The 26,401-nt window shown below is 48.9% G+C and overlaps 1 protein-coding gene across 3 annotated transcripts in view; it reads left to right on the forward strand.

The window, feature by feature from the left end:
* Fbxo21 (F-box protein 21) overlaps nt 1-26,401 on the forward strand; it is a 35,079-nt gene that overhangs the window by 483 nt on the left and 8,195 nt on the right. The window contains exons 1-11 of one of the 3 annotated variants that reach the window (XM_040731120.1): nt 9-140; nt 566-701; nt 3,013-3,107; nt 9,472-9,593; nt 11,660-11,806; nt 12,040-12,176; nt 14,022-14,158; nt 18,057-18,236; nt 19,039-19,171; nt 23,348-23,559; nt 24,856-25,013. In XM_040731120.1, coding sequence (XP_040587054.1) covers nt 579-701; nt 3,013-3,107; nt 9,472-9,593; nt 11,660-11,806; nt 12,040-12,176; nt 14,022-14,158; nt 18,057-18,236; nt 19,039-19,171; nt 23,348-23,559; nt 24,856-25,013 — 1,444 coding nt within the window. In that variant the 5' untranslated portion in view covers nt 9-140; nt 566-578. Of the gene's footprint in view, nt 1-8; nt 141-565; nt 702-3,012; nt 3,108-9,471; nt 9,594-11,659; nt 11,807-12,039; nt 12,177-14,021; nt 14,159-18,056; nt 18,237-19,038; nt 19,172-23,347; nt 23,560-24,855; nt 25,014-26,401 lie in introns of those variants that run through there. The other 2 variants (XM_005078990.4, XM_005078991.4) reach the window with 2 other exon arrangements.

Below are 26,401 nucleotides of genomic sequence, written 5' to 3' on the forward strand. Positions count from 1 at the left end.
CTCCCGAGCCCCCCGGCTACGCGACGCGCATCTTTTGTGGCCCGCTTGGTGCAGGATGTTTACGTGCAGGCAGCGTTGCGTGCCTTCCCGGCTGACTAGGATCCCGGGACCGGACCTGCCATCCCATCTCGTGACCTTGGGTGGGTGGTGGTGGAGGTTGGAGACGGTGATGTCCACCTCCCTTCTCGACAGCCTGGGTCTCCCATTCCGTGATAAGACCCCCCCCCGCCCCCGCCGCCTTTTGCAGCGTGGGCGAAATCAAATGAGATGCGGTCCCTGATTGCAGGGCCTGGTGCTGAGGAGGCGCGCCATCAATGCGAACCGTTAGCATCATCGCCGTGATTGTGGCCACCACAGACATGGGGGGGGCTGGGGGTGGAAGCACTGCCTTCGTGTCGCCAAGGCAAGGTCACTGCACCGAATAGTGAGGGAGTGCATGTATGCCCGATGGAGACTGCAACTAGAGCCGCTGCCAGCCCCCCCCTTTCCCCGCGGACTCCTCCGCTGGCTGTCAGTGGTTTCGCAGTCTCCGCCGAGCTGAGAAGGGTGTTTTCTCCCCTCATAGGTGGCCCTCGCTGATGAAGCACTACAGTCCCACCGACTACGTCAATTGGTTAGAGGAGTATAAAGTTCGGCAGAAAGCCGGGTTAGAAGCACGGAAGATTGTAGCCTCCTTCTCCAAACGGTTCTTTTCAGAACATGTAAGCACCTGTTATGTGGCTCAGGCTCTGTGTGTGTGTGTGTGTGTGTGTGTGTAAAACTCCATGTGTAAGTACATGTGTCCGCGCGCCTTAGCTGCTGGGCTCTTACTGCTGTTTCCCTTTTCAGTGCTCACACAATCCCTTACTCACAAGGCTGTAAGAGTCATTGTGTCCTCCTCCCATCCAACAACACGGAGCCATTTGTCCCTGCCAGCCCTACTTTTCTAAAGCCAGAGAGAGTGGGGTGTTGAGGACCGGGAGGGATACACAGGGCGGTGTCCACTGGGTCCAGATAAGCACTATTTCTCTTCAAGATTGTTACACACGCTTTGTGCAGCCCCCGCGTGATCTGAGAGCCATCAGTGATTGGATACTCGCACTTGTTTTCCCAGGAAGGCTGCTAAAATGAATGTGGCCCTGCTCAGTAGTGAGTGACGTTATTTGTTAAGGTACTCGTGTTGTAATTTAAGAAAAGCGGCGCACTGGAGAAAGATGCCATGCGACAGGGTTCAAGCAGGGTTTGTTTTTTTTTTTAATTAGGGAAAGGGATTATGAAAAGAGGAAAGGGAAGGGGAGAGACCAGCCTCTGGAGACAGGAGCAGCAGGAGAGAGAGGAAAGAGGTGGGGGGGAGAGAGAGAGAAAGAGGAGCAGACAGAGAGGGAGAGAAGGGAAGAGAGGATGGGAGGTGGGCAGGGCCCTTTTAAAAGGGGACATAGTGACTATGCACAGCTGGTGCTCTTAGTGGCTGCAACTGAGGGACTATCCTGTCAGAACCCCAAGGACAGGCCAATGTAGATGCTTAAATACCTGGAATTAAAAGCTGCCTATAGATCAGTTCCATTGCTCTCCTGAAGAAAACTGTCTAGCATCCTTTGCTCCTGTCAGTTTAGGATTTTTGCTGTCACTGCTGCTTTTTGTTCTGTGTGAGTAGCTTCACTGTGTAGTCCAGGCTGGCCTTAAACTCTTGTCCAGCCTTCTGAGGGAGTGGGATTACAAGTAAGCATCATCAGACCTGGCGCAAGTTGTATGCTGCTTTTCTTCAGCAGCTGAAATGTGTTTCTTTGCTGGTTAAGAGTCAGTCAGTTGTCTTCCCCTTGTCCAGAATGTCCCATGGAAATCCGGGTTCATTCCTGATGCTGCTTTTTGTAGGGCTTGGAAATGTCCCCTCATATTTTCAGCTCCTCCACAGTTTGGGCATCTACCAATGGAGCTGATACTGATTGTTTTACTGCTCTGGTTTGATGGAGGTTGTTTTCTCAAGATTGCTTCTGACTTTCCACTCTACTGTTAACGGAATTTATGAAGAGTGTTTTCAGTTTCGAAAGGGCAGATTTGAACTTTCAACACATTAAACTCAGTCCCCCATGGGGACTACAAATAGACATTCTCCAACTTGTTTATATAAAATGTTTATTAATGGCAGAATGAACCAAGGTTTTGTTCAGCCTGGAACAGTGCCCTAGCCATTCTGTAATCACAAGTGTTCAGTACTGGCTTAAACACAGGTGTTTTGGTGTGGGTCACAGGCTACTGATTCACAGTCTCTCCTTGTAAGCCAACTGGGTTTGTTGCCTTTATCTAATAACATGGATTGGTGAGCTTTTCCCCTCTCCTTTCCCGGTACCACTGCTTGCTTCATTAGAAGTGTGTGGAGAGCTTTGAACACAGCAGGGGCATGCTTAGGGTGGACTCATAGGTGGGTGATTGATCTGGCTCAGCACTCTGGTGTTCTTAATTTCTCCACATGCACACAAGTTAATACGAAACACTGTGGCTGCTGTCATGAGGAAAACTGGGGGAATGCCAGGACTTTAACCCAAGAGTCTTAATGTGCCAACACCTCAACACACGTGTGCCTCCACCTCAACACACGTGCGCCTCCACCCCAACAGCCATTGCACCCTCACCTCAGCATTTGTGCACCTCCACGGCAGCACATGCACCACTGCCTCAATGTGCAGAGCAGGACACACATCCAGGGAGCCTTAGGAGCATCTCTGCCTTGGCCTAATGCCTCTGGCCTCTCCTAGTTGTATGTAGCAAAGACCTTGGGAGATTGGAGACTTGCAGCCTCGACCTGTGTGAGCTCTTCCAGTCTGAGAAACTCCCGGACTGTGAGAGTGTCAGGGTATGGCTACAAGCACCAGGGCCTGAATGTGCTGTGATTTCCATGTTGCTTTCTGCCCTGAAGGCCCTAGGAGTCAGTGTGTAAGAGCTGCTGTCACTGTCCCCGTAAGCCCAGCTGTGTATCTGCCAGTGTCAACCATGCTAACTCATGATTGAGGCCTCCTGTGTGCGTCTTCCCCATAGGTTCCTTGTAATGGCTTCAGTGACATTGAAAACCTTGAGGGGCCGGAGATCTTCTTTGAGGATGAGCTGGTGTGCATCCTAAACATGGAAGGAAGGTAAGCTGTGGCTTGCTTGGATCATCATCATATAATTGCAGTGGTGTGTGAGGAAGAACGCTGCTGTTTCTGACCTTCTTGCCACAGTTATCATTTTGAAAGCTCTGTGTATGTGAGACCAGCACACCAGGACAGTTGACACATTGTCAGCCCCTGCAGTGCTCCTCATCCATGGATTCAGCCAAAAATATCCAGAAAACCATGCGCGGGGCTCATGTCTATAGTTACAGTGCTCAGGAGGCTGAGGAAGGGAGAAACAGCAGGTTCAAGAGCTGCATGGTGAGTTGCAGAACACCCTGGGCTACAAAGTGAGACCCTGTCTCAAAATAATAAAGTCTTTAAAAAAAATTGTGTCAAGGGCCAGGGGAGATGGCAATTGGTACATCTTGATTTGTAAGCATGAGGACCCAAGTTTGATCTCTGGTGGCATGTGCTTGCTATCATAGTGCTGGGCTTGATGGCCACCAACTTAGCCAAGTGGTGAGCACCAAGCCTCAGAGAGAGAGTTTCTGAAAAACTAGTGTGTATGGCTCCAGAGGAATGGCACCTGAGCTCACCCTCTGGCCTCTGTGTACTCTCATGCCTGTGCACCATGCACATACTTGCACATACACAGATCTACTCAGTGTGCAGACCCTTTTTTTGTTGCTGTCGAAACAGTAACTGCTTACATTGTATTTAATGATTTAGGAGCAATTTAAGGTAGAGGGGAGGGTGAGCCTGGGTCCTCTGCAAATACTCTCCTGATTAAGAAGAGCCCCTAGGACTAGAGGGATTGATGTCTCAATATAGAACTGCTCTACAGGGACCCGACTTCAGCTCCCATCACCCACATTGGGTGCCTCCCGGCTGCCTTAATACCAGTGCCAAATGATCTGATTCCCTCTTTTGACCTAGTTGGACATCTGTATTCACATGCACATAGCCACACAGACATGAACTCACGTACAAGCACATCATTTAAAATAAAAATAAACCCTTGTCTCTTACTGTTGTTTAGAATGGCATGTCTTACATTCTCTGCTGGAAAGCTTAATTTCCCGTTCACCAGTGACTTGCCTCGCAGCCCAACCTCCTGTGGGAGAGACCTGTTCCAAAGGTTATAGGAAATGTGCACTGAGAGGGTCACTGCAGTGTCCAGACCAGGAGACAGTGCTTCATGGGCTTTGTGGGGAGAGGTGAGATGCCGCTATTCTAGGCCTGGGGTGTTCCCCTCACCTCCGGTCTGTGTGTAGATGTGTGTGTGCACTGGACTGTTCACTGACAGTGTGTGTGGCCTCATAATAGTCTCTAGGCACGGTTTGTGTGTAGTTGGGTTTGAGGTGCACTTTATTGGCTTTAGTTTGTTTGGTGTAAACTTTTCTTCTTATTTACACTCTTCCTGTCCTTCCTACTCCTGCTTTTATATTGGCCTTTCTTGACTCTATCCCTGTAGTTTTTCATTTGTTGCATTGAATGCCAAACCCAGGACCTTACCGGGAGCCTACTGAGTGTTCTACCCCTGAGCTCTTAGCCTCACCTGTTTGGTTTTTAATATCGGCCTACTTTGTCTTCTTTCATCCTAACTTCCTGAGAAAGGGGGAAGAGGGATCGTCGTTTGTGGGAGATAGACCCTGCTCTGCTTTTGTCATAGAATTACCTCAGGGGTCTGTCTCAGTCAACTGTTACAGGGAGAGCTCCCTTAGCTAACAGCTACCCTGCCTTGCAGGATTGGCTGGTGAACAGCCACTCACTCTAGAGGCTTCGGTTCTTAGTCATGTGGATTCTTGGGAATAGTTTCCTAGGTTGTTGCAATTTGTTGAAAATGTTCAAAGAGTTATCCAAAGATGTTAGTTCTTCCCAAATAATACACAATCCTGTGCTGCTCCAGGTAGATACAAAGAAGCAACTAAGGTCTGAGAATGCCAGGGGGTGGTCTTTATTTTGTTCAGTTGTTCTCTGGATAATGTTGTCATAAAGTAAGTACATAGAAGTAAATCTACAGGAAGAGCCAGGAAGAAGGTGTTTAAATTACTGTAATGGGAGGCTTGCACTGTGAGCTGGTGGGGCAGAGTGCAAGGGAACTTGTGACCTGAACAGAGATCTGCAGGAATGAACATGACAGAGGACGCCAGGAGAGGTCCCCAGGAAGAGAGGGGCAGGCAGGATGTTGAGTAGGGAGTACTGCATTGCATCTGGGTGCCTAGATGGAAACCAGCAAACTAACCTACTCAAAACTTATGGAGAGTAAGTAGCCCACACTGTAACACTGTGACTGGTAGGCCAGGCTGGGAGCCATCAGTGTGTGTGTGTGTGTGTGTAGTTTGTAGTTTTGGAGCCTGTCCTGGAACTCTGTATACCAGGCTGGTCTTGAACTCACAGAGATCTGCATGCTTCTGCCTCCTGAGTGCTGGGATTAAAGGCATGTGCTACCACTGCCTGGCCGAGAGTCTTTTGCAGAAACTTCCCATGCCCAGGGAAAGCGGGCAGCGTAGCACAAGGAAGCACCTTGAAATTCTCTCTTCAGAGGAATGTTAAATTCACTGGGAAAGGCTGCCTTTTTATGCTAGTCAGGTCATCAGGGAAACTGAACCTGTATAACCAGTGGAAGTATTAGTAGTAGTTGTTTTCAAAGTAACTATTGTAAGCACATTGCCCTTGGTGGGACAAGTATAAATGACAGGGGATGTTTTGCCTCTTAGACTATTTGGAGTTCTCAGTTTGCATGGTGACCTACTCAAGTGCCCATCTCTGGGTATGTGATGACTATACCTGTGCTGTTCTTTGTGGTCTGCAAAAAGCACAGTCTGCAGGAACAGTAACCAAGACACATTAAAGAGCTTGTGCTGTGTCTGAGAAAGTGACCTGGGTGGCCAGTGCCCAGCCAGACACTTGGAATAGAGTTACTGGATTTTAGAATCAGAAAGGGCCTTTGGGTATCCAGGCAGAAGAGATGAAGTCACTTCTATGCAAAAGAAAGACTGTCTCCTCAGATTTCAACAGCAGCATTTTATGCCAGAGGAAGAAAGTGTTCCAAGACATACAGGAAATGCCAGCCAAATATTTTTATATCCAGCTGAACTGACTTCCAAGTATAAAGGCTAAAGACAAACTTGTCAGCTTGGGAAAACTTAGACTTTGGGCTCTTTCTGACACATCTGCTAGAAATGGAGTTTGAAACTCAAAACCACAGAGATAGTCTGACTCGATCCTACTGATGAGCACTGAATGCACATTAACTTGGTCCCCTGGCTCCAAATGACAGCTGTCCAGGAGACAGTATTGTATATGTAGTTTGGGCAGGCCCCCTGACTAGATCCCATGTAGCTGGAAGAACATTGAGCAGTGGTCTGGCAAGATGATTCATTCAGCAGGTAAAAGTGCTTGCTGCCAAGGCTGAAAACCTGAGTTCAGTCCTGCAAGCTGGACAGATACACACTTTCCCACACAAGATCATGTGCAGATTACCCCAGCTTGTCTATATTTGGAGAAATGACAGGACAGCTGGTTGTTACACTCGGGCCAGGCCTGTGTATAGGATGGAGATGTGTAGTAAAGCCAGTGAATGACTGTCATGTCATCTCTGGTATAATGAAGGGGCAGAATTGTTCAGGAATACGGGTACACATAGAAGGCAGAAGGAGGTCAAAGCTGTGTATATCTGCATTTCAATTGTAGGGTCAGTGTGAAGTCATGACCAGCCCAGTAGAAATAGCTGTCTCAGCTTGCAAATTTTTGTCTTCAGTTCCCACTTCCCCCAATACAAGGAAAAATGGCTGCTTCTCAGGCCTGTGTCAGGAATGTACAAGATGAGTCCAGAGCCTGTAGGCACCTGGAACCAGACAGCATGAGTACTGTCAGCACCTTCCTTCATTGTGGGGCTATGCGAGGCATTGTGGGCCAAAGGTGTGCCAGCTGGGACAGCAGCATGGTAGCAATAGCATATTGGACTGCTGCAGACTGTTTAGCTCCGTGAGTCCCCAGTACTATTTCAAGACATGACTCGGTCTTTGAAGGAGAATTAGAAATGAGAAAAGGGGATAGAGCATTTGTCCTGTCTTTGCTACATTTCATCCCTTTGGGAAACTAGAGAATAGATAGGGGTTTTGCAACAGTCTCTCTAATAAATGAGGCGAGACTGGTTCTGTTAGAGGCATCTCTGAGGGATTAACAGACCTGGGCACTGAGCAGCAGTGGCTGTGATATTACAGAAGGGACAACCAAGCCTTGTCACCAGCTCCATCCCACCTTTTTTACCCTAGCTTCTTTTTGTTTGTTTGTTTTTGTTGTTGTTGTTGTTGTTGTTTTTCGAGACAGGGTTTCTCTGTATTGCTTTGGAGGCTGTCCTGGAACTCGCTCTGTAGACCATGCTGGCCTTGAACTCACAGAGATCCGCCTGCCTCCGAGTGCTGGGATTAAAGGCGTGAGTCATCAATGCCCAGTGTTTTTTCCTATTTTCTTAAGACAAAGTCTCACTCTATAGTCCAGGCTGGCCTTGCTTGCAGCTTCCTGAGAGGGTCATAGGCACTTTTCTTGTGGTACTGGCAGTGGAAGACAGGCAAAACAAGCATCTACCACCGATCTGCATCCACAGGGGCTTTTGATGGAAGACTACACCACCTCCTGGGGTGGCAGCTTGCCACATAATTGGCATTTGAATTTCATGGAGCTTCTCCAGCCACTTAGTTGTGGATTTATTTTGTGTTCTTGTTTATGGTGTTCATCTGTGTGTCTATGGGCATGCTCGTGCCACTGTACATGTGTAATCAGAGGACAGTTTGTAGGAATTGGCTCTTCCTTTCTACCAGAGTGGACATTGGGGATCAGATTCAGGCTTGGTGCTTTTCTTGCCAGCCTCTCTGTCTACTTGCTAATAAATTCAGAGCAAGTTAAAGCTCACATGAATGTATTCCAGACTATGGGAAGCTACTCTTAAACAGTGGGGAGACCGATGACAAGGCCGAAAAGATCCCTGAGCAGTTTAGAGATGTGTGTTGGTGATCACTCTAGAGAGGTGCAGGGAATGACACTGAGGCATGAAGTGTGACTGTGACAGCACCTCAGAGCTGTGCTTCATGTCATCTGCCCTACACCTCTGTTGAGGGTAACTTCATACAACAGAGTTAAAGAGCAGGTAGAACAGACACCTCTGCTGTCACTGATGTCTGTGGATGGAGGGAGCTTTACTGCTTTTCAGAGGCCACCACACACATTAGTCCCATCTCCCACTAATAGACCTGTGTGTTAGGGAGCCCTGCAGAAGGACTTCACACAGTCTTCTACACACGCTCAGTGCACTAGGCATTACTGTAGACACTCAGGTTACAGCTGTGAGCAGCCCCAACTCTCTGCTAGTTCACGGGATAGCGATAGAAACATGTAAGCTGTTTGTCTTGTTAGGAAGTGGCATGTGCTCGGGGAAATGCCGAGTGACCTAGAGTGTGAGGGTTTGTGGGGCACCTGTTGAGGTAGGATAGGGAGAGGCCTGACTTGGGCCATGTGAACAGAGAGCCAAGAGGAGGTACAGACCGCCTGCATCCAGGGAAGGAACATTCCACTGAGGAAGGTGCTAGGTGACACAGCCAGGCACTAGGTTGAAGGAACAGTGGGGGCAGTTGGAACCGAGATTTCAGAGGCTATCATATCAGGATGAGGTAAGGGACGTGTTGAGTCTTCACTAGAAGTTGGGCTTTTAGTGTGAGGAAGTAGAAACTGGGGAATTGGGACAAAGGTCATGATATTGTTGTGAGTATATCACTGGAAGAGTGGACTCCTGTGTCAGAAGAGCATGGAAGCAGGAGCCAAGGAGGAGGGTACTGAGACACCCACAAAAGCTGGGCCAGCTTTATCAACTTAATGGCAGATGCTCATGTTAGGGTTTTGGGGGAGGGAGCGTGTCAGGCATTCAAGATGGCCCAGAGGCCTTGACTCTTTGGGCTGATAGCCCATGTGACCTAGGGAGTGGTGACTCAGAAGGAACAAGTCTCAGGATGCCTCGTTATATAGGCATGTGGAGTAACAGTTGGGTGTGCAGGCTTAAGTTCTGGAAAATGTCTTTGGAAAGTAACTTCTGGAAAGTTGGTCAATAGGGATGCATCTGAAACCAGGAGGCTAGAAGGACTCTCTGAGTTCACCAAGCTCCGAAGGAGAAAGGAGCAGCCTGTGTCCTGGGGATCAGCATAGTGCACCTCACCTCCCAGGATGCTGTTCATAGCCCTTCTCCAGAGACAGAAGATGCAAATATCTGAGTACCATTGGACCGTCAAATCAGGGTGCAGATGTGTATTGGCTGTGTTTGTCTTGGTAAAGTGGAGTATGTAGTGTGATTGGAGGGGGAGAAGCTGGGCAACTGAAGTGCTTAGAGGCTTATTTGATTGCTTTCCAGGAAAGCTTTGACCTGGAAATACTACGCAAAGAAAATTCTTTACTACCTTCGGCAGCAGAAAATCCTGAACAACCTCAAGGCTTTCCTGCAGCAGCCTGATGATTATGAGTCCTATCTTGAAGGTAGGTTTTCTGTGCCTGCAGACAAGAGTCCTCAGCAACTGAGCATCCTGTGACAGCTGTCCCTCTAAGGTAGAGGGAAAAGAGAGCTATGCCAACGGTCTTCAAAAAGTTGGATTACAAAGCAGACAACACTCAAACTTTCAGCAAAGATTCCGGTGGCATCTTCAGTGTTAGGACAAGTGATCTTAAGAGTCATCACTGGTGTAGTGACTGTTGAGGACTGGAAGCTCAGGCAGAAAAAGGCTTGCCACATAGGTGTGAGGAATTGATTTCTGTCCCAGAACCCGTGTAGAAAGCCAGGCTTGTTGGTGTATGCTTGTAACCTCAGCACTGGGCAGGTGGAGACAGGGAACTCTTGTAGTTCTCTGGTCAGTGAGTTTGGCAATAACAAAATGGACAGCTCCCAAGGACAATGCTGAGGTTGACCTCTGACCTCAACATAAGCACATGTGGGCCTGCAGAGTGAGTGACCTTTGACTAGTGAAACCAGTTCGTTGCCACTCAAACTGTTATACTTCATATGTCTGCTTGCCCCTATTTACCTGTGTCCTCTGCCCTTCTTCAGCTCAAAGCTCACTTCTGTGGGTTTCAGCTGACCCCTGCAGAGCTCACTGGCCTCAGCAGCTGAGCTGCCATGGCTGTCACAGTGACTGCCTCACATCCCTTCTGTGTCAGGTGTGTTCATTGCATTTCTTTGTCTTTCGTTTTTTGTTGTTTTTTTTTTTTCTTTTCTTTTTTAAGATGCAGAGCATGGCCTAGCTGTCAGCTTGTCTTCTGAGTGCTAAGTATGTCCAGCCCTTGTAAGTGGGGTTGTTATGTTCCAGACCTTGAGGAAAGATTGCCACAGCCTACAGTGCCTAGCTGGTTACTAATGGTTGAAGGTCTGATGTTGTCTGAAAGGAAGTGGAAAACCTTGTAGTCCAATGAAAAGAAAGTCATAGTCTTCCTCTTGTCACTTTACACTTGGGAGAGCTGGGAGTTCAGCTCTTTCAAGGTACTGGTTGTTTTCTTTTGTTTGAGGCAGAGTTGACCAGACTGACCAGAACATATGGAGATCCTCCTGCCTCTGCCTCTGCCTCCTGAATGCTGGGATTAAAGGTGTGTGCCACCACATCAGCCTTCATTTAGCAGTTCAGAATAGCGAAACAGTCTGTTTTCTGTAGATTATATATGAAAAAATACTTGTTGTACATTTTTCAAATACAAAGTTTCAATTTCCCATCCATCTGGGTGACTATGTAGGCATAGAAGCCATTGAGTGGCTGGCAGTGGCTGATGGGAGGCAGGGGGGTGGTGCTGGCTCCAGAGCCTCAACCCTGACTAGACTCCTGCAGCCACTGAAGAAGCCTGAGCAAGTGGCTCACAGCGCAAGCCCTGTAGCCTAGGCTGGCTCTTCCGATACCCCGAACTGCCTTCAGCTTCTTGAAGTATTGGTAGGATCAGCATGGTCCTAGGCTAGCCTCAGTTCTCTTGAATTTAAAAGGTGACTGGGAGGCTTTCAAGTAAAAATGTTCAGCAACCAAATGATGACTTAGGCATGGTGTGAGGTTGGCTGAGGCTGAGGCCAGTGATGGAACTGTGGCCCTGCTCTGTGGGGTTATCAGGACTCCTCCTTTTATGGTGGTGCATTGTCTCTAGAGTCTATGATTCTTACCCATGAGAGCTATGATTGGCTGTTACTGGTCTGTCTGTTATTCCTGCTCTCTCAGCTTAGTTGTTAAGAGAAATTGCCTTGCTAGGAAGTCTTTCCAGTGGTTGGGTTTTGGACTAGAAGTGGCCTGAGGGCTTTCTTGTGGGCATTTGGCAAGCTTCATAGGATGTGGGAAGACATGTCCTGCTTTCTGAACCAAAAAAATGGTTTGTTTTGCTTTTTTAAATGGTGACAAAGTGCTTTGTGGTGTAGGGATCTGATCTCCCCTCGCTGTGTTAGGTGCTTTGCCTGGCATCCAAATTGGGAGCTGGTGTGGGGTGTGGTATGAGAAGTCACAGCCCCAGTACTGGTTCAGTAACACTCACTACCAGTCAGGTAGGAAGAAAGCAGCACTGACTGCACTTGTCACCCACAGGTGCCGTTTACATCGACCAGTACTGCAACCCTCTCTCCGACATCAGCCTCAGAGACATCCAGGCCCAGATCCACAGCATCGTGGAGCTTGTGTGCAAAACCCTCCGTGGTATCAACAGCCGCCACCCCAGCCTGACCTTCAGGGCAGGTGGGCAAATGCTGTACATGAGATGGACTGCAGAGGCCCTGGGGGTGGTTGTCTGAGTGATGTAAAGCACTAACACCACCCTGTCTCCATTCCCAGCCTGGCAGCACTTGTCTGTCATGCAGGCCCTTGCCAGTCACTGCTTGTTCAGGGTGTGCCTTGCTTGTGTTTGGGGTGTCAGTGTTTGGGGTGTACTTGCTCATGCTTGTGACCCAGAGGAGCTCTCTGTGCTGCAGGTGAATCCTCCATGATAATGGAGATAGAACTCCAGAGCCAAGTGCTGGATGCCATCAACTATGTCCTATATGACCAGCTGAAGTTCAAAGGGAACCGCATGGACTACTACAACGCCTTGAACCTCTACATGCACCAGGTACATGCAGTTGCAGTAAGAGGAACCACGACGTTCCCTCCCACATTCGTGGGTTCTGCAGCAGCTTCTGGGTGCTCCCTGTGTAGACACCATTCATTGCCTAAGCCTGCACGTGGGCACACACATGGTATTTGAACTCTGTTGGGGATTGTGTGACTTAGAGCTTGGAAGGGTAGGTGTGTAGGTTCTGTGCCCATACCTACTGCAATTGCTGACTTTGGTGCTCCAGGTACTCTGCACCTGGCTCCCTGAGGATTGACAAGGGTACTGGTTGTGTATAGGCATGTGTCCTTTGGGCTCACCTCTGATGGGCTGTCCATTTCTTGCTATTGTCTTTCCCATGTCTCAGTAAAGCCCGTTTTCCTCTCCCATGAGATAGCATGGTGGATTAGATCTGCTATAGGATGCTTTTTAAAAAATATTTAAATTGGCTGGGCGTTGGTGGCACACGCCTTTAATCCCAGCACTCGGGAGGCAGAGGCAGGCGGATCTCTGTGAGTTCGAGGCCAGCCTGGTCTACAAAGCGAGTTCCAGGACAGTCTCCAAAACAATACAGAGAAACCCTGTCTTGAAAAACCAAAAAAAAAAAAAAAAAAAAAATTTAAATTGTGTATATATTTAAAAGAAGGTATCAGATCCTATTATAGATGGTTGTGAGCCACCAAGTGGTTGCTGGGAATTGAACTCAGGACCTCTGGAAGAGCAGCAAGTGCTCCTAACCCCTCAGCCATCTCTCCAGCCCTTTGTAAGCAAGCCCTGTGAATAGAAATGGGTATTTCTGTTACTTAGTTTGCTCAGTTTGTGATTGAGTGTTGAACTGCACGAGCCTGCCTCTGTCAACCTGGAAGCCTGTGGCCCAGCTACATCAGCCACACACCTTTGATGTTCATTTCCTTGTCTGTCCTGTTCTCTGTAACGTGGTTTTCATTGTCATACCACAGACTTTCTTACACGCTTGCTTTCTGGTAGGAGGAGGCCAGCAGACTGCCTGCAAAAGACCTGGCAGTGAATCACTCCAGGTTCGAAGGCTGTGTGGTCCTTATGCATAGTGCCGTCTTACTAGGTGAAAGGGCACAGGCAGTTGGAGTCTTGGGTGACTGCACACTGTGTGCCAGCAGAGCTATATGGGCATGGGACATTCTTTGCCGATTTTGAGATAGGTTCTCATTCTGTAGCCCAGGCTGGTCTTGGACTTCTGTCCTCCTGCCTCAGCCTCCCAGATGTTGGGAGTATAGGCATGGCCCATAGGACCTGGCTTCTGTTGTTTTCATGTCACAAAATAGTTGTTTTTGTTTGTTTTTGGTTTTTCGAGACAGGGTTTGTCTGTATTCTTTTGGAGGCTGTCCTGGAACTCGCTCTATAGACCAGGCTGGCCTTGAACTCACAGAGATCTGCCTGCCTCTGCCTCCCGATTGCTGGGATTAAAGGTGTGTGCCATCAACGCCCAGCTACAAAATGGTTTTGTTTTTAGAATATTTAAAAAATGTGAAAATTCAGGTGTGTGCAGTAGCTAAGTTGTGGAATGCTTACCCAGTGTACACAAGACTCCAGTTTTCAAGCCTAGCCCTGAAAAAATAAAAGTTGAAAGCAAGAAATTGGGGTGGGGGTGGTACACTTGGGAGGCTGGGGGGCCAAGGTGGAAAGTTTGAGGCCATCCTGGCTTTGTAACGAGACCGTCTTGGAGCTAGGGGAAGAGACAAACGTCTTCTGCTGGCTGTGAGAAAACAGCCAGTGTGCTGGATTTGGTATCTGATCTAAATGTAGCTCTGGAAGCCAGCGTGGGATGCCAGCACAGATGGAGCCAGCCGCTGGCCCTCCTGAGGCTCTGCGACTTTCCTCCCTCAGGTGCTGACCCGCAGAACAGGGATCCCCATCAGCATGTCTCTGCTATACCTGACCATCGCCCGACAGCTGGGGGTCCCACTGGAGCCTGTCAACTTCCCAAGCCACTTCCTCCTGAGGTGGTGCCAAGGCGCAGAAGGGTGAGCCATCTTTGCCATGTTTAACGGGTGCTGAGGAACCGGGTTCTAGTTTTAAATTAGTTATTACCAAGCAGTCATCTACTTCTGAGAGGTCATGTTGAGGTTCTGGTACTGATGTTGTGCTGTAGTTGCACTGGACCTTATGTGGGGAGTGACAAGCACTACTCTGGATATTTATTTATTTCTTCCACAGGCATGTGAATCTATAGTATCTCAAAAGCCTAAACTTAAAATTTTTTTAAAGGTTTTGTATTTTTTTGGGGGGGTTGGTTTTTGTTTTGTTTTTTTAAGACAGGATTTCTCTGTGACTTTTGGAGGCTGTCCTGGAACTAGCTCTTGTAAACTTGTAGACCAGAACTCACAGAGATCTGCCTACCTTTGCCTCCTGAGTGCTGGGATTAAAGGTGTGGCCACCACCGCCCGACTACAAAATGTTTTGTGCCTGTCAAGGTTCATAGTGTGAAGATGAACCCCATGAGAGGATTCTTGTCTTTCCCCTCAGCCATAGACCAGCCTTCTCCTCCCACACTGTGCCCCAGCTTAGGGAGAAGGACCAGGATGGGCAGCTTGCAGCCTGACTGAACTGTGTCTGTTCTGGGATTGGCCTGTCTTGGGTGGAGTCCTCTGCTCCTCCTAAGGAGAGTCTTCACCAGGGAGAACAGCAAACTCTTCCCGATGTCATGTCCTGGACAGTGGGATGAGCAGCCCCTGAACTCTGAAGCCAAGCGGGCCTGGTGCTGTCTGTGAGTACTGGCTTGAAGAGTTGAAAGATAGCCTCCAGTGCACACACACACACGCACACACACACACACACACACACTCTCTTTTACCCTCTTACTCTCTCCTGCTTTGTAGAAAAGTAGTACAGCTGGACTCCACATGCCCCTCCAGATTAAGGAGAAAGACATTTCATGATTTATGAAGCCACCATTCTCATCCATTACTTTGAGTTTCTTTAAATGTCTTTATTTTCCAAATGTGATGTCCTCACGGTGTACTGGTAGTTAATGCTTGCAACCTGGATATCTACCTCCTAATATTTTTAGTAAGAACACCTATTTGCAGCCCTGATAAGCTTACCTATCTCCTTGTGCATCTGTAATATACCCACGTGACATCCACAGAACTGCATGTTCTGAGCATTTTTGGCTCATTTCATGTCTATAGTAAGGGCCTTATGCACGTCAGTGACTTATTATAGGGCAGTCTTCAGTATGGTAATAGTGTCTTTCCCTATAATATAAGTGAATATGAGTTTTGTTTTTTATTGTGTTGATTCTTTGAGACAGTGACTCACTGTGCTACCCAGGATGTCCTGGGACTTGGAATCCTCCTGCTTCAGCCTCTTGTCCTGAGTACTAGTATTATGAAGCTGAGCCATCACTCCAGGCTCAGACAATGCAATAATTTGTTAGTATCTGAAGTCCTGTCTGCTTGGGAAGCTGAGGCAGGAGGATCACTTTACTCTAGGATCCAGGAAAGTGGCAGAAACAAACACAGGGAATTATAAAAGCCTAAGCTACTGGTGGCAATGCCGGCATACACACAGCCCGTGTTAGCAGCTGGGCTCCACCCTTTCCTGCCCATGCTGTACTCTGAGCCTTCATACCTGGCAGCACAAGACTCCCACCCCACCCCCACTCCATCCAGATCTTAAAGTGCTTTGGCTGTTCTTAGCTTTTGGTCTTCCATATAGATTGAGAGTCAATTTATCAGGTTTCTTAGGAGGCCTGTGTGGAGGGACTGGGAGGCTGAGGCAGGAGTTTGTGGCCAGCCTGAGTTACAATCTAACCCCTATATCAAATAACAAAACAAACAAAAAATTCTGCTTGAATATTGATTGAAGCTAGAAACTGCTTCTGACTGGTTCTAGCTGGTTCTGGCTCTTAATTTAAAGATCCTCCAGCCTCCTGCTGTCTGTTACTGTGGTTCTGGGAGTCCATCAGGAAATTGTTTACCCTTTCCACATTGCTCTGTTAGGGTTATCCTGAGCTGCCAGCATTTTATCTTTAGCTGTGGCTGGTGCTTGTATATAGGCCTGACCTTCGGTGCCTGACTGGATGAGTCTTCTGTGCTGATGGTTTGTAGCTCTGGCTTTTAGTGATGTGTCACACTGTCTGAACAGCATTGTTTTGTTTGCTTTAGCTTAATATGTTCACTTTGTATGTTGTAGACTACAAAACAGAAACAGCAATACCCTTGCCTGGGGGATACATTTTGAGGGGTTTTGCTATTTTCTAACTGTGTGTGTATGTGCACAATTGTGTGTACAGAAGTCAGAGGACAACTTGTGGGGGATTCAGTTTTTTTCTCTTCTACTATTTGGGTCCCAGGGATTGAATTCAGGGCCTTGGACTTGGCAGCAAATACCTTTGCCACTGAGACATCTTTCCAGCCCAGGGGATCTCCTTCCACACAGAATGCTTCTTGGTTTTCAGCATTAGCTTGCTGTTTGGTGTGGTAACGTTCATTGGTGTCATTAAAATTACCTTCTGAATTTCTGATTTTGTGTAGTTTTTGTTTGTTTGTGGTGTGTGTTGTTTTGTATATTGAGACATGACCTCAGTCTATAGCACTAGCTCACCTGGAATTTGCAAAATAGATCAAACAGGCCCCAAAATCACAGAGATCCTCCTGTATCTGCCTCTCCCCTGGGATTGAAGTCATATACTACTGTGCTTGGCTAATTTTGCTAAGCTGTATTTATATGTAGACATTTTTTTTCAAGACTGTATTTTTTATTATCTGTACATGTTTTTTCACTTTTAGTCTTTATGTATAGGAGTAGTTGTTTGGATTTTTGTTTGGGGGGCTTGGGGTTGTGTGTGTGTGTGTGTGCTACAGATTGAACATGCTTTATCACTGAAGTTCACCTATTCCCCAAATCTATCTTCCCTGTTCAGCTCTATGTTCTTGGGGCACAACTAGTCCAGGTATATTTTTTTGAAAAACTCTGGCACTTGGCCATGTGCACATTTTGTCCGTGTGTTTTACATAGTGATAACCTTGGCTCATCACTCTTCTGTGCTTGTCCATAGGAAGTTCTGGCCTCATAGCAAATGCTGACAAATTCTGCGCTCTTTTATAACATTTATGTAAGTCTCAAGTCCTTGCCAAAAGTGAGCTATGAGCGCAACTCAGGAAAGAATCCGACTGAGATAGTTAGCAGCCAAAGAGAAAATGTTGTGTGATTGCAGTGGGCACAGGATCAGGATTGCTCAAAAGAAGCAGTGCTGTCCCCACCACTCCGTGAGCCCTCAAGAACACACTTGGAAGTACTGTGAGAATGTGAGCATATCCAGGGTCATTGCTCCCTACGGTGCCAGCCTGAGGTTGTGTGTGCACAGAGAAGTAACAAATCCTGGGCTGGGCCTCCATAAATTTTCTTAGGTCCTCATAGGCCCCAGATCCTCAGGCAGGCAGCTGTTTGACACTCTGTCGTTAGCGTCCATCTTGGTCATCATGCCCCATGTCTTTCTGTGAGTGTTCTTTGAACTCTGGGCTCTGGGCTATAGGACTCTGGCCAGCTTCCCTGCTGCCACTTATTTATTTGCTAGTTTGTTATTATGTATGTGCATGTACAGCATATGTATAGAGTCAAGAACAGCTTGTTAGAGTCAGTTCTCTTTCCACCGTATAGGTCCTAGGGATCAAACTCAGATAGTCAGGCTCGACAGCAAGCACTTTGATCTACTGAGCCATCCCCTTACCCTTCTGCTTCTAAAGAGCTTGGCAGTGTGGTCACCACAGCCAAGGACCCATTAAGAATCGGGTTTAAAACTCACCAAGGCCTTGATAGTATTGGTGAAAACAGCAAAGTGGTGCTTTGACCTTAGCTTCTGCCTTGGGCTCCTCCTTCACGGGTTGTAATTCTGACTTATTGGCTCTCCTTGGGCAGGGCAACCCTGGACATCTTTGACTACATCTACATAGATGCTTTTGGGAAGGGCAAGCAGCTGACGGTGAAGGAGTGTGAGTACTTGATTGGCCAGCATGTGACGGCAGCTCTGTATGGCGTGGTAAATGTGAAGAAGGTGCTGCAGCGGATGGTGGGCAACCTGTTGAGCCTGGGCAAGAGGTGAGGGCCCTGGCTTCCACTGCTCCTACCCGGTGTGGGCCTTGTAGGGCTCTGTGCAAAAACAAGAAGCTTGTTTAATGAGCTGCCCTGTGGTACCTGCTTCTGGGACATCAACCATGCATTGCTGGTGCCGAGGAGCCAGCCTCTGGTGTTTGCCGTGGACTTAGCTCTGCTAAAACACTGGAAATCAGAGTGTCTTAGTGTCCTCCTGACCTGGTGCTGTGACCTCTGACCTTACACCTTCCTGTAAGAGAACTGAGTCTGAGGTCAACTTTGTTCCACAGTTCAAGGAAGCCTGTCCTGGGAAATCACTGTAGCTTGCGTGTTGCCATCAGTTTCCTGATGCCTAATAGGATTCACCTAGCAGAATTCGTTTTTAGAACAATTGTCAATTGGTGGCACGAGTGAGCCGACTGCAGAGGGGACTGTAACCTCCTGTTCACATGTGTACGCAGCTTGTCCATTCCCCAACCCCCAGCACCAGAGCAGACATTTGCTACAAGTGCTGACCCTAAACTGTAAAGTATAACCAGGGCTTACTCCTATTGGTGTAACCTCCGTGAGTTTGGACAGAGGGGGTAGCTCTACTCACCAGAGTTCTGGATTTGTGTATGCTACTGAGGTGACTGCTTAATGAGGGTAGGTTTTAATGTGATACTGGACATATGTTCAGTGTGGATTTTGCTAAGAGCCTCACAGTGTTGAGCAGGAGTCTGGGAGTCAGAAAGTCTTGGGAGTCAGTGTCAATTGTTTTAGACTTCCACTGGGAAATCCGCACTGAGGCTGATCTCTTCTTCCCCAGGGAAGGCATTGACCAGTCCTACCAGCTGCTCAGAGACTCCTTGGACCTGTACCTGGCAATGTACCCGGATCAGGTGCAGCTCCTGCTCCTCCAAGCCAGACTCTACTTCCACCTGGGCATCTGGCCAGAGAAGGTAATTATCTTACTTTGATGCTCGGCCCTTGCCTTAGAGAGGACAGCTATAGCTGGACCAAGGCTGTTGAAGGTTATCCACAGGGAGTAAGTTCAGATTTGCTCCATCCCCAGTCCTGACCCACTAATGAATTTTTCTTTTTGTCTTCTAAGAAGCATTGCTTTTGTCACGGGGAATGACCCCTGAGCACTGGACACAAAGCCCCTGTCCTGCTTCTTGCCCAGTTGTGCCTTCCCAGAGTCACCTGACTGTTCAAGGAAAGGCCAGATAGTGCTTGGTGCTGGCTTTGCTGCAGCTGTTGAGCATGGGAAGACCCGTAAGGCTTCTTACTGTCTGGTTCTGGGTTTGCTCATGCTGTAATCCCCACATCTGGCAGTGCTATGGGTGCTATGAGGAGGCCACCTTTGGAGCACAGAGCTGACTTTGGGCACACTGTGTGCGCTTTGGTGTGAATCTGGGTGTACATGCAGGAGTCGTAGCCTATTCCCATCCTGTCCTTGGTCTGGAAAGAGGCCATCAGTCCATTTTGTTTGTGTAGAATACCTACCTGCAAAGGGTATCTGATTCTGAACCTCAGCTGGGTTGCTTCCCAGAGTTTAGAGATGGGCAGAGTCTTTCTACAGAAAGTAAATGCGCTGGGGGCTGGAGAGATGGCTCGACTGTTAAAGAGTACGTACTGCTCTTGTAGGAGACTTGACGTTGAGCTTCCTGGTGTGCACATGGTGGCTCTCAACTGCCTGTGACTCCAGCTCCAGATCAGTGCCCTCTTCTGTCCTCATGCACCCCACCCCCACAGAGTACATCCATGTAATTAAAATTAAATCTTTTTAAATGCATTGAAATTTATTTCCTGTGCATTGGTATGAAAGTGTCAGATCCCCTGGAACCGGAGTTATAGATGGTTGTGAGCTGCCATGTGGGTGCTGAGAATTGAATCAGGTCCTCCGGAAGAACAGTCAGTGATCTTAACTGCTGATCCATCTCGCCAGCCTCTAAAAATAAAATCTTTTAAGTTTATTTTTAAAAAGAAAGTAAATTCTCTCATTAAGTGGCTATACTGGGTCACCAGTTCATGGCTTTAAAGATGTATAGTGGGACACAAACATGGACAGTCCTGATTCCTTAGAAAAAGTTGTCTTCCATAGCCAGATAAACAAGTGTTCTGCAAGAGTGTGCCCTGGGAACTGTCGCCCACTCAACAGCCCAGGGTTTAGTCTTTTGAATTTGTTCAGCCAGTTCTGTTTGTTGAGGGATTTCAGGACAGAGAGAGCAAAGGTCCCTTTGCCCGCTGCCGAGCTGTCCCAGTCACAGGAATGGGCCTGTTACTGGGCCTTTGTGATGGAAATCTCAGTGCTGCCCTCATAGTCCCCAGCTGATTCCCACAGTCCCACTGGGGAGCAGCATCCTGCCACCTTCCCAGCGTCACTCAAACCAGTTCCCTTTTTCTTCTGCACATGCTGCCTGGTGGCACATCTGCTCTTTTGTTCTGAGCTAGGACCCCGCCCCTCAGTTCCTGGTGACCAACTTAGGGAATCAATACCCCAAGCCCATGAGAGAGGTGCTTAGGGGCCCATGTCATTAGACATGACTGTTCTCCAGTGAAGGAGCTCAAAGTGTGGGCCACCTGACGAAGGTAGCCTGCTAGAGGCCTGGGAGGGTATGCGTGAAGTGAGAGGAGGGGATAGCAGCCTGTGGGGCATGGACCGTGTTTGTTACAAATCATCTATCTGTCCCCAAGCAAGAACCTACAGGTTGCCTCTCTTTGCCCTTTCTGTTTGCGAAGTTGGGAAGAGCTGGGAGCCCAGTCCTCTAGGTCACTGTGGGTGGGAGAGTAGAGCCAGGCTGAAAGCCTCCCTCTGCTCCTCAGCTATCCTGTGGCGCTGTTTTGTTCTTGCCAGTTTTCAAGTGCTGAAAGTGAAGAAGTTACCTCTGCAGTCCATTGAGCCCACCACAGGTGTCATCCCAAGGAGCAGCCAGCTACACTTAGTGTTGCCAGAGCCACTGTGAACTGTGACCTGTGCTTTCTCTGCAGTGCAGGACATACCCCTCCTCCTCCCCTGGAGTGACAGCTCTAGTTGTCCTTATCAGCCCCATTGGGCTTGCCTGTGGCCACCACCCCATCTGCTCCCTGCATGCTGACCTCACACTTGTCCACTGTGTGCTGACTGCCCACCACCTGCCTTTGCTCCTGTACACTCCCTAAGACATGAGCTCTCACTCCCGGCCTCCCCCAGACCCTGTTCTGTACACTCCCTAAGACATGAGCTCTCACTCCTGGCCTCCCCCAGACCCTGTTCTGTACACTCCCTAAGACATGAGCTCCCACTCCCGGTCTCCCCCAGACACTGTTCTGACCAGTAGCCCTTCTGTTGCTGTTGCAAGGCCAAGAAATGGCCTTGCCCTTTCTCCCGATTCTTTGATGTTCTGCCTACCTCATGGCTTCTGGTTCCCAGGCTCTTTCTGGTCCCTTGTCTTAGGTCTCCCTGTGAGGCTTCACACATGGATGCTCTCTAGGCTTCCTCTACACTATGTACTGTTCCAGGGTCTTCCTTCAATGCCTCTTTTACACCTGGACAGGGGAGGGGAAGACATGAACCACTGACCTCCCTGCTTGGCCTTCTTGTCATATACATGGCAGTCAGGGTCTTAACAGGATAGACTGGTCCCTGAATGGCTCCCTGGGGATGCTTTTCTTACCCTAGTTTGGCTCACATATCTCCATGGTTCTGTCCCACCTGCCTGGCCTTCCTGCCCCACATCTGTGTTGTGTCATAGTGTCATGTCATCGTCATCCCCATTTCCACATGCTCTAATGCACCCCTGCTATGTCCACCATGCTCATGCTGCATTCCCCTCTGCTGACCCCTCAGCTCCATTGCCACCCCAACCTTCTTTCACACAGGGCCAAGTTCTCCTGGGACAGGGTGTATACAGTGTGCTCCCCACTAGCCATCTTCTGTGCTTACAGCACTGGTCTTGGCATGTAGCAGGTGCCCAGAGAAGTTCCTGTTCAGAAGTGGTTGGGTGACTATAGTTCCCTTGGACATAAGTGAAGGAGACTCCCAGAACTTACAGACATGGGACCAGCATTCTACTTTGGAAGGGGTTGTTTAAGGCATAGACTATTTGGGCTGGAAGAAAGTGCCATGGCAGGCTGTGTAGAATTGGCCTGGGACCACCCATGGCAAGTAGCATTCTGTAACCTTTGTCAGGGGCTCCTGCCCCACCCACCTGCAGCCTGCAGGCAGTCTTAACAGACAAATAAGTGAGAGCTCAGACTGAGACTTAGTGGACAGGCAGGACTTGTGCACACAGGGCAGTGGATTTGTGGGCTGGGAGCTGCCCATCGGTGGACTCTCAGACGTGGGTCTGTCTTCTGTGGGAGCCAGGACACAGCCCCTGTGCTGCTGTGTGTCCAGAGGAGGAGCAGTGGAAGGGAGTAACCCTGAGCAAGAGGGCTCCTGCTCTTCCTGAGCCTCCAGGTTTGGTTTGGTTTTGTTTTTTATTTGGATGGATAGTTTTTGTTTTTGAGGCGGTGTTATAGTATGTAGCTTATACTGGCCTTGAACTCGGGATCCTACTTCCCAGTGCTGGAATTATAGATATAAGTCACTAAATAAGGCCTACAGTTTAGGCTGGGAACATGATGCCCACTGTCAGCATTGTCCTTCGTAAACACACAAGGTCCAAGTCACATGTCCCCTTACCCTCAACCTCACACAGCTTTGTAAGGAACCAAAACTTCCTGTCTTATAGTCTTGAGTGTGGGCCACCTTTGTGCCCTGAAGAGTCCATGTCTGGCTGTGTGCACAGTGGCAGAGGTGCAGGTGGCTCATTGGCAAGGACACAATGACAGCCAGAGTCCGGCAGTTTCCGGCAGAGTCCACCAAGGCTCACTGTTAAATGGTATGCTCTCAGCTACAAAGGACAAATGCCATGATCATCCCCACTTAAGGAGTCCCCTCCTGGAAATGGGGCATGAACAAAGACTGGCTCCTAGTGGATTTTTTGTTAAATCAAGCCTTGGGTATTTGGTGCTAACCAAGAAATGTTTGACCCATTACAACTCCTAGTCCACAAGTGGCATGCCATCACTGGTCTTTGTCAGGCTACATGGGTAGGTGTCGATCCCACGCTTCGGAAAAGAAAAGGCCTGGCGAAAATATTATCTCCTAGTCTTTCTGTCTTGTCTTGAAGGTGCTTGACATCCTCCAGCACATCCAGACCCTCGACCCTGGGCAGCATGGGGCGGTGGGCTACCTAGTGCAGCACACACTAGAACACATTGAGCGCAAGAAGGAGGAGGTAGGCGTGGAGGTGAAGCTGCGCTCTGAGGAGAAGCACAGAGATGTCTGCTACTCCATCGGGCTCGTTATGAAGCACAAGAGGTGAGTGCCTACTCCTGGCCTCTGTGGCTGCCCACAGGCTGCCGGGGCCACAGCCATGCCGAAGAGGGAAGAGGATCCCAGAGGCATACCCTGGTACCTCACTGAGCATCCCCACAGGCCAGACAGCACGGCCCCTGCCTGCACCCAGCTTCAAACTGTGAGATGTAATGTCTTTCATGGACTCTGCCTGCTCCTAGTTTGTATGGGACTCTGGGGGTTGAGCCTAGGGATTCATCAAGCTAGAAGCACTGAGCTGTGGTCCAAGCTCCTTCTCCTGTTGTTCCTTCTCTGTCCCTGCAACCCCAACTCCTCCTCCTTCTGCTGTCCCTTCTCCATCCCCTGCCATCTCTAATCTGGGTTAGCAGGGCTTTCCTGAGCTATAAATCTGCCCATGTCTGTTCACCAGGCAAAATTTAACTCCAGAGTGCTAGTGCAGGTTCATGTCCCACAAGCAACCTACGAACTGTGATTACTGTCCCCGCGGCATGCCCTTGGTGTGCTCGTGTACCCAGTAGCAGATGACACTTGGTGATGGTTTTCCCTCACTGGCAAAGGGGGTTCTAGCTGGCCACACAGTCTTCTTTGCTGACATGTGGCTACTCCCTATCCCTCCATTTTCTCTGAGAGGGTAACCAGCAAACCCCTTCCTTGTTAGGGGCTATGATTTTCATTCACTTAGTGGATGCTTTCTTAACTCTCTTAGGGAAATTTCCAAACATGTAAGAGTGAAGAGAAGGGCACATGAGGCAGCTTGTGCTCCTAGTGTTCTGACTTTAGTTAGCAGTGAACACCACAACCATTACCTCCTCCCAGTTCTAGGCTAACAAAGCTAATGTCGCACACATTCACCCTAGCCATTCAGTTGGCCTCTCTAATGGGGAGGGAGGGAGGGAGGGCTCCCCTGCCCACTCTTATTTACCCTCTTCTTACCAAAGGTAGTCTCTTGCTCTTAGTTTCTCTTAAAGCTGGGCAGTAGTGGCGCACGCCTTTAATCACAGCACTCAGGAGGCAGAGGCAGGCAGATCTCTTAGTTGAAGCCAGCCTGGTCTACATAATTCCAGGACAGCCAGGGCTATGTAGTGAGAACCTGCCTAGAAAAAAACAAAGATTATTTACCAGATAGAGTGCTTTGTTGATGGTGAGAGTGGGGTTTGTAAAGAGGGATAGGGTGTCCTTGGGTTAAGAGCAGTAGGTAATGAACAAAGGTCATGGAAGAACCCCAGCCGGGCTCTCCTGACTCCTCCACAGCGCTGAGGCTCCCCAGGAGCTCACTTGCTATCTTCCTGTGCTCCACAGGTATGGCTACAACTGTGTGATCTATGGCTGGGACCCCACCTGCATGATGGGCCATGAGTGGATCCGCAACATGAACGTGCACAGTCTGCCTCATGGCCACCATCAGCCCTTCTACAACGTGCTGGTGGAGGATGGATCCTGCAGATATGCAGCACAAGGTAAAATGTTTGCTGTATCTGCACCTGCCCCTGGCTGACCACGCAGTAGGCAGAGCTCACAGTGTGTTCAGGGGTAGCAACTGGCCATAGTTAGTCACACACAGGCATGCCAACATGGGGTCCTTGTTCTAGCACTGCTCCCTGTCCTCACCAGCCAGACTCCTGACTTCCCTGTCTCCCAGACCTGGCTTCTAACAGTGCTGGCTTAAGTCGCCCTCATGTGGCCACAGGTGGAAACTGCAGTCCCCTGCACAATCTGTGTGCTTGGTGACCTAGGCGTTTGTGGCCATGGCCACCTGACGACCAGCGCAGGGAGGGCCTGAGCTGGGAACATATGGAGCTTAAGAGTCAGAGCAAAGACTGCAGTGTGAGCCTTTGTCTTTGTCCCTTTTGAATTTCATACACCTGACCAGCAAGGAGCACACTGGTTTATTAATAAGAGGGAGCGATTCGATGAACAGTGCTAAGTCGGTTTGGGACTCCGGCATTTCATACATGCAGAGCCTGGAGCTTGTGCAGGCCACTTCCACTTTACCTTGCCCATGAGTACCTGAAGCCAGGAGCCTGTGATGGGCAATGGCCTGAACCATCAGACTTGTTCTACCCATACAGTGGTAAAAATACTGAGGTCTGGAGTGTCAAGATTTGAGAAAACAGCAACAGTCCCCACATGAGTGATTGTGACCCATCGGAAGCCAGGAGGATCCGTGCAGTATGTCTGCAGGCGCCTCACCTCCATGGGTACCTGGGTAAGGTAAAGGGGCCACATGCTCCCCGAGTGTTCTGGAGGCTCTCACAGGTCAGTCTTCAGGTTTTGAAGCTGACTCCAATGAAAAATCAAAGCTCTCCATTTCTGAAAGTCACCGTGATTTAAAAACGGCCTGGGGCTTTGCTGCATGATAGGTGAGGAAGGCTTTTTGTCATCAGTCTTGACTCTTGGCTGTGCAGTTGTCCACCCTATACAGAGTGGGTGTAAACATGTTCAAATCAGATACTGAGGTTTGTAGAAATGGTTCGTGTAGTGTTTTCTTGATGAGATCTGTAGAGTGAGCACTCAGCTTTAGTTGTTCTGAATGGTCCCTGCTGACGCTTAAGCACACCTCACTGCGTGTGTACAAACACGTGGGGTAGCAGTTTGCAGTCACAGTGTAAGAAAAGACAAGTCTGCAGCCCAGTGGCATAGGAGCGGCTATGAATGTTAGCTTTGGCTGGTTTCCCTTGAAAGGCCCTTCTGCTGGCTACAGAACCATGGCTTCTCCTGAGGGTGCGTGTGATGGCTGTGGGGTACAAGGGTGGTAAGGAACTCCTTCACAGCCACACATATTCGCACACCTCCCTGGGCCAGCTCCTGTTTCTAGTGACCTTGTGAACCCTTTATTTGTGTGCTG

This window comes from Mesocricetus auratus, unplaced genomic scaffold (genome assembly GCF_017639785.1).
Source record: "Mesocricetus auratus isolate SY011 unplaced genomic scaffold, BCM_Maur_2.0 Super-Scaffold_100025, whole genome shotgun sequence".
NCBI lineage: Eukaryota > Metazoa > Chordata > Mammalia > Rodentia > Cricetidae > Mesocricetus > Mesocricetus auratus.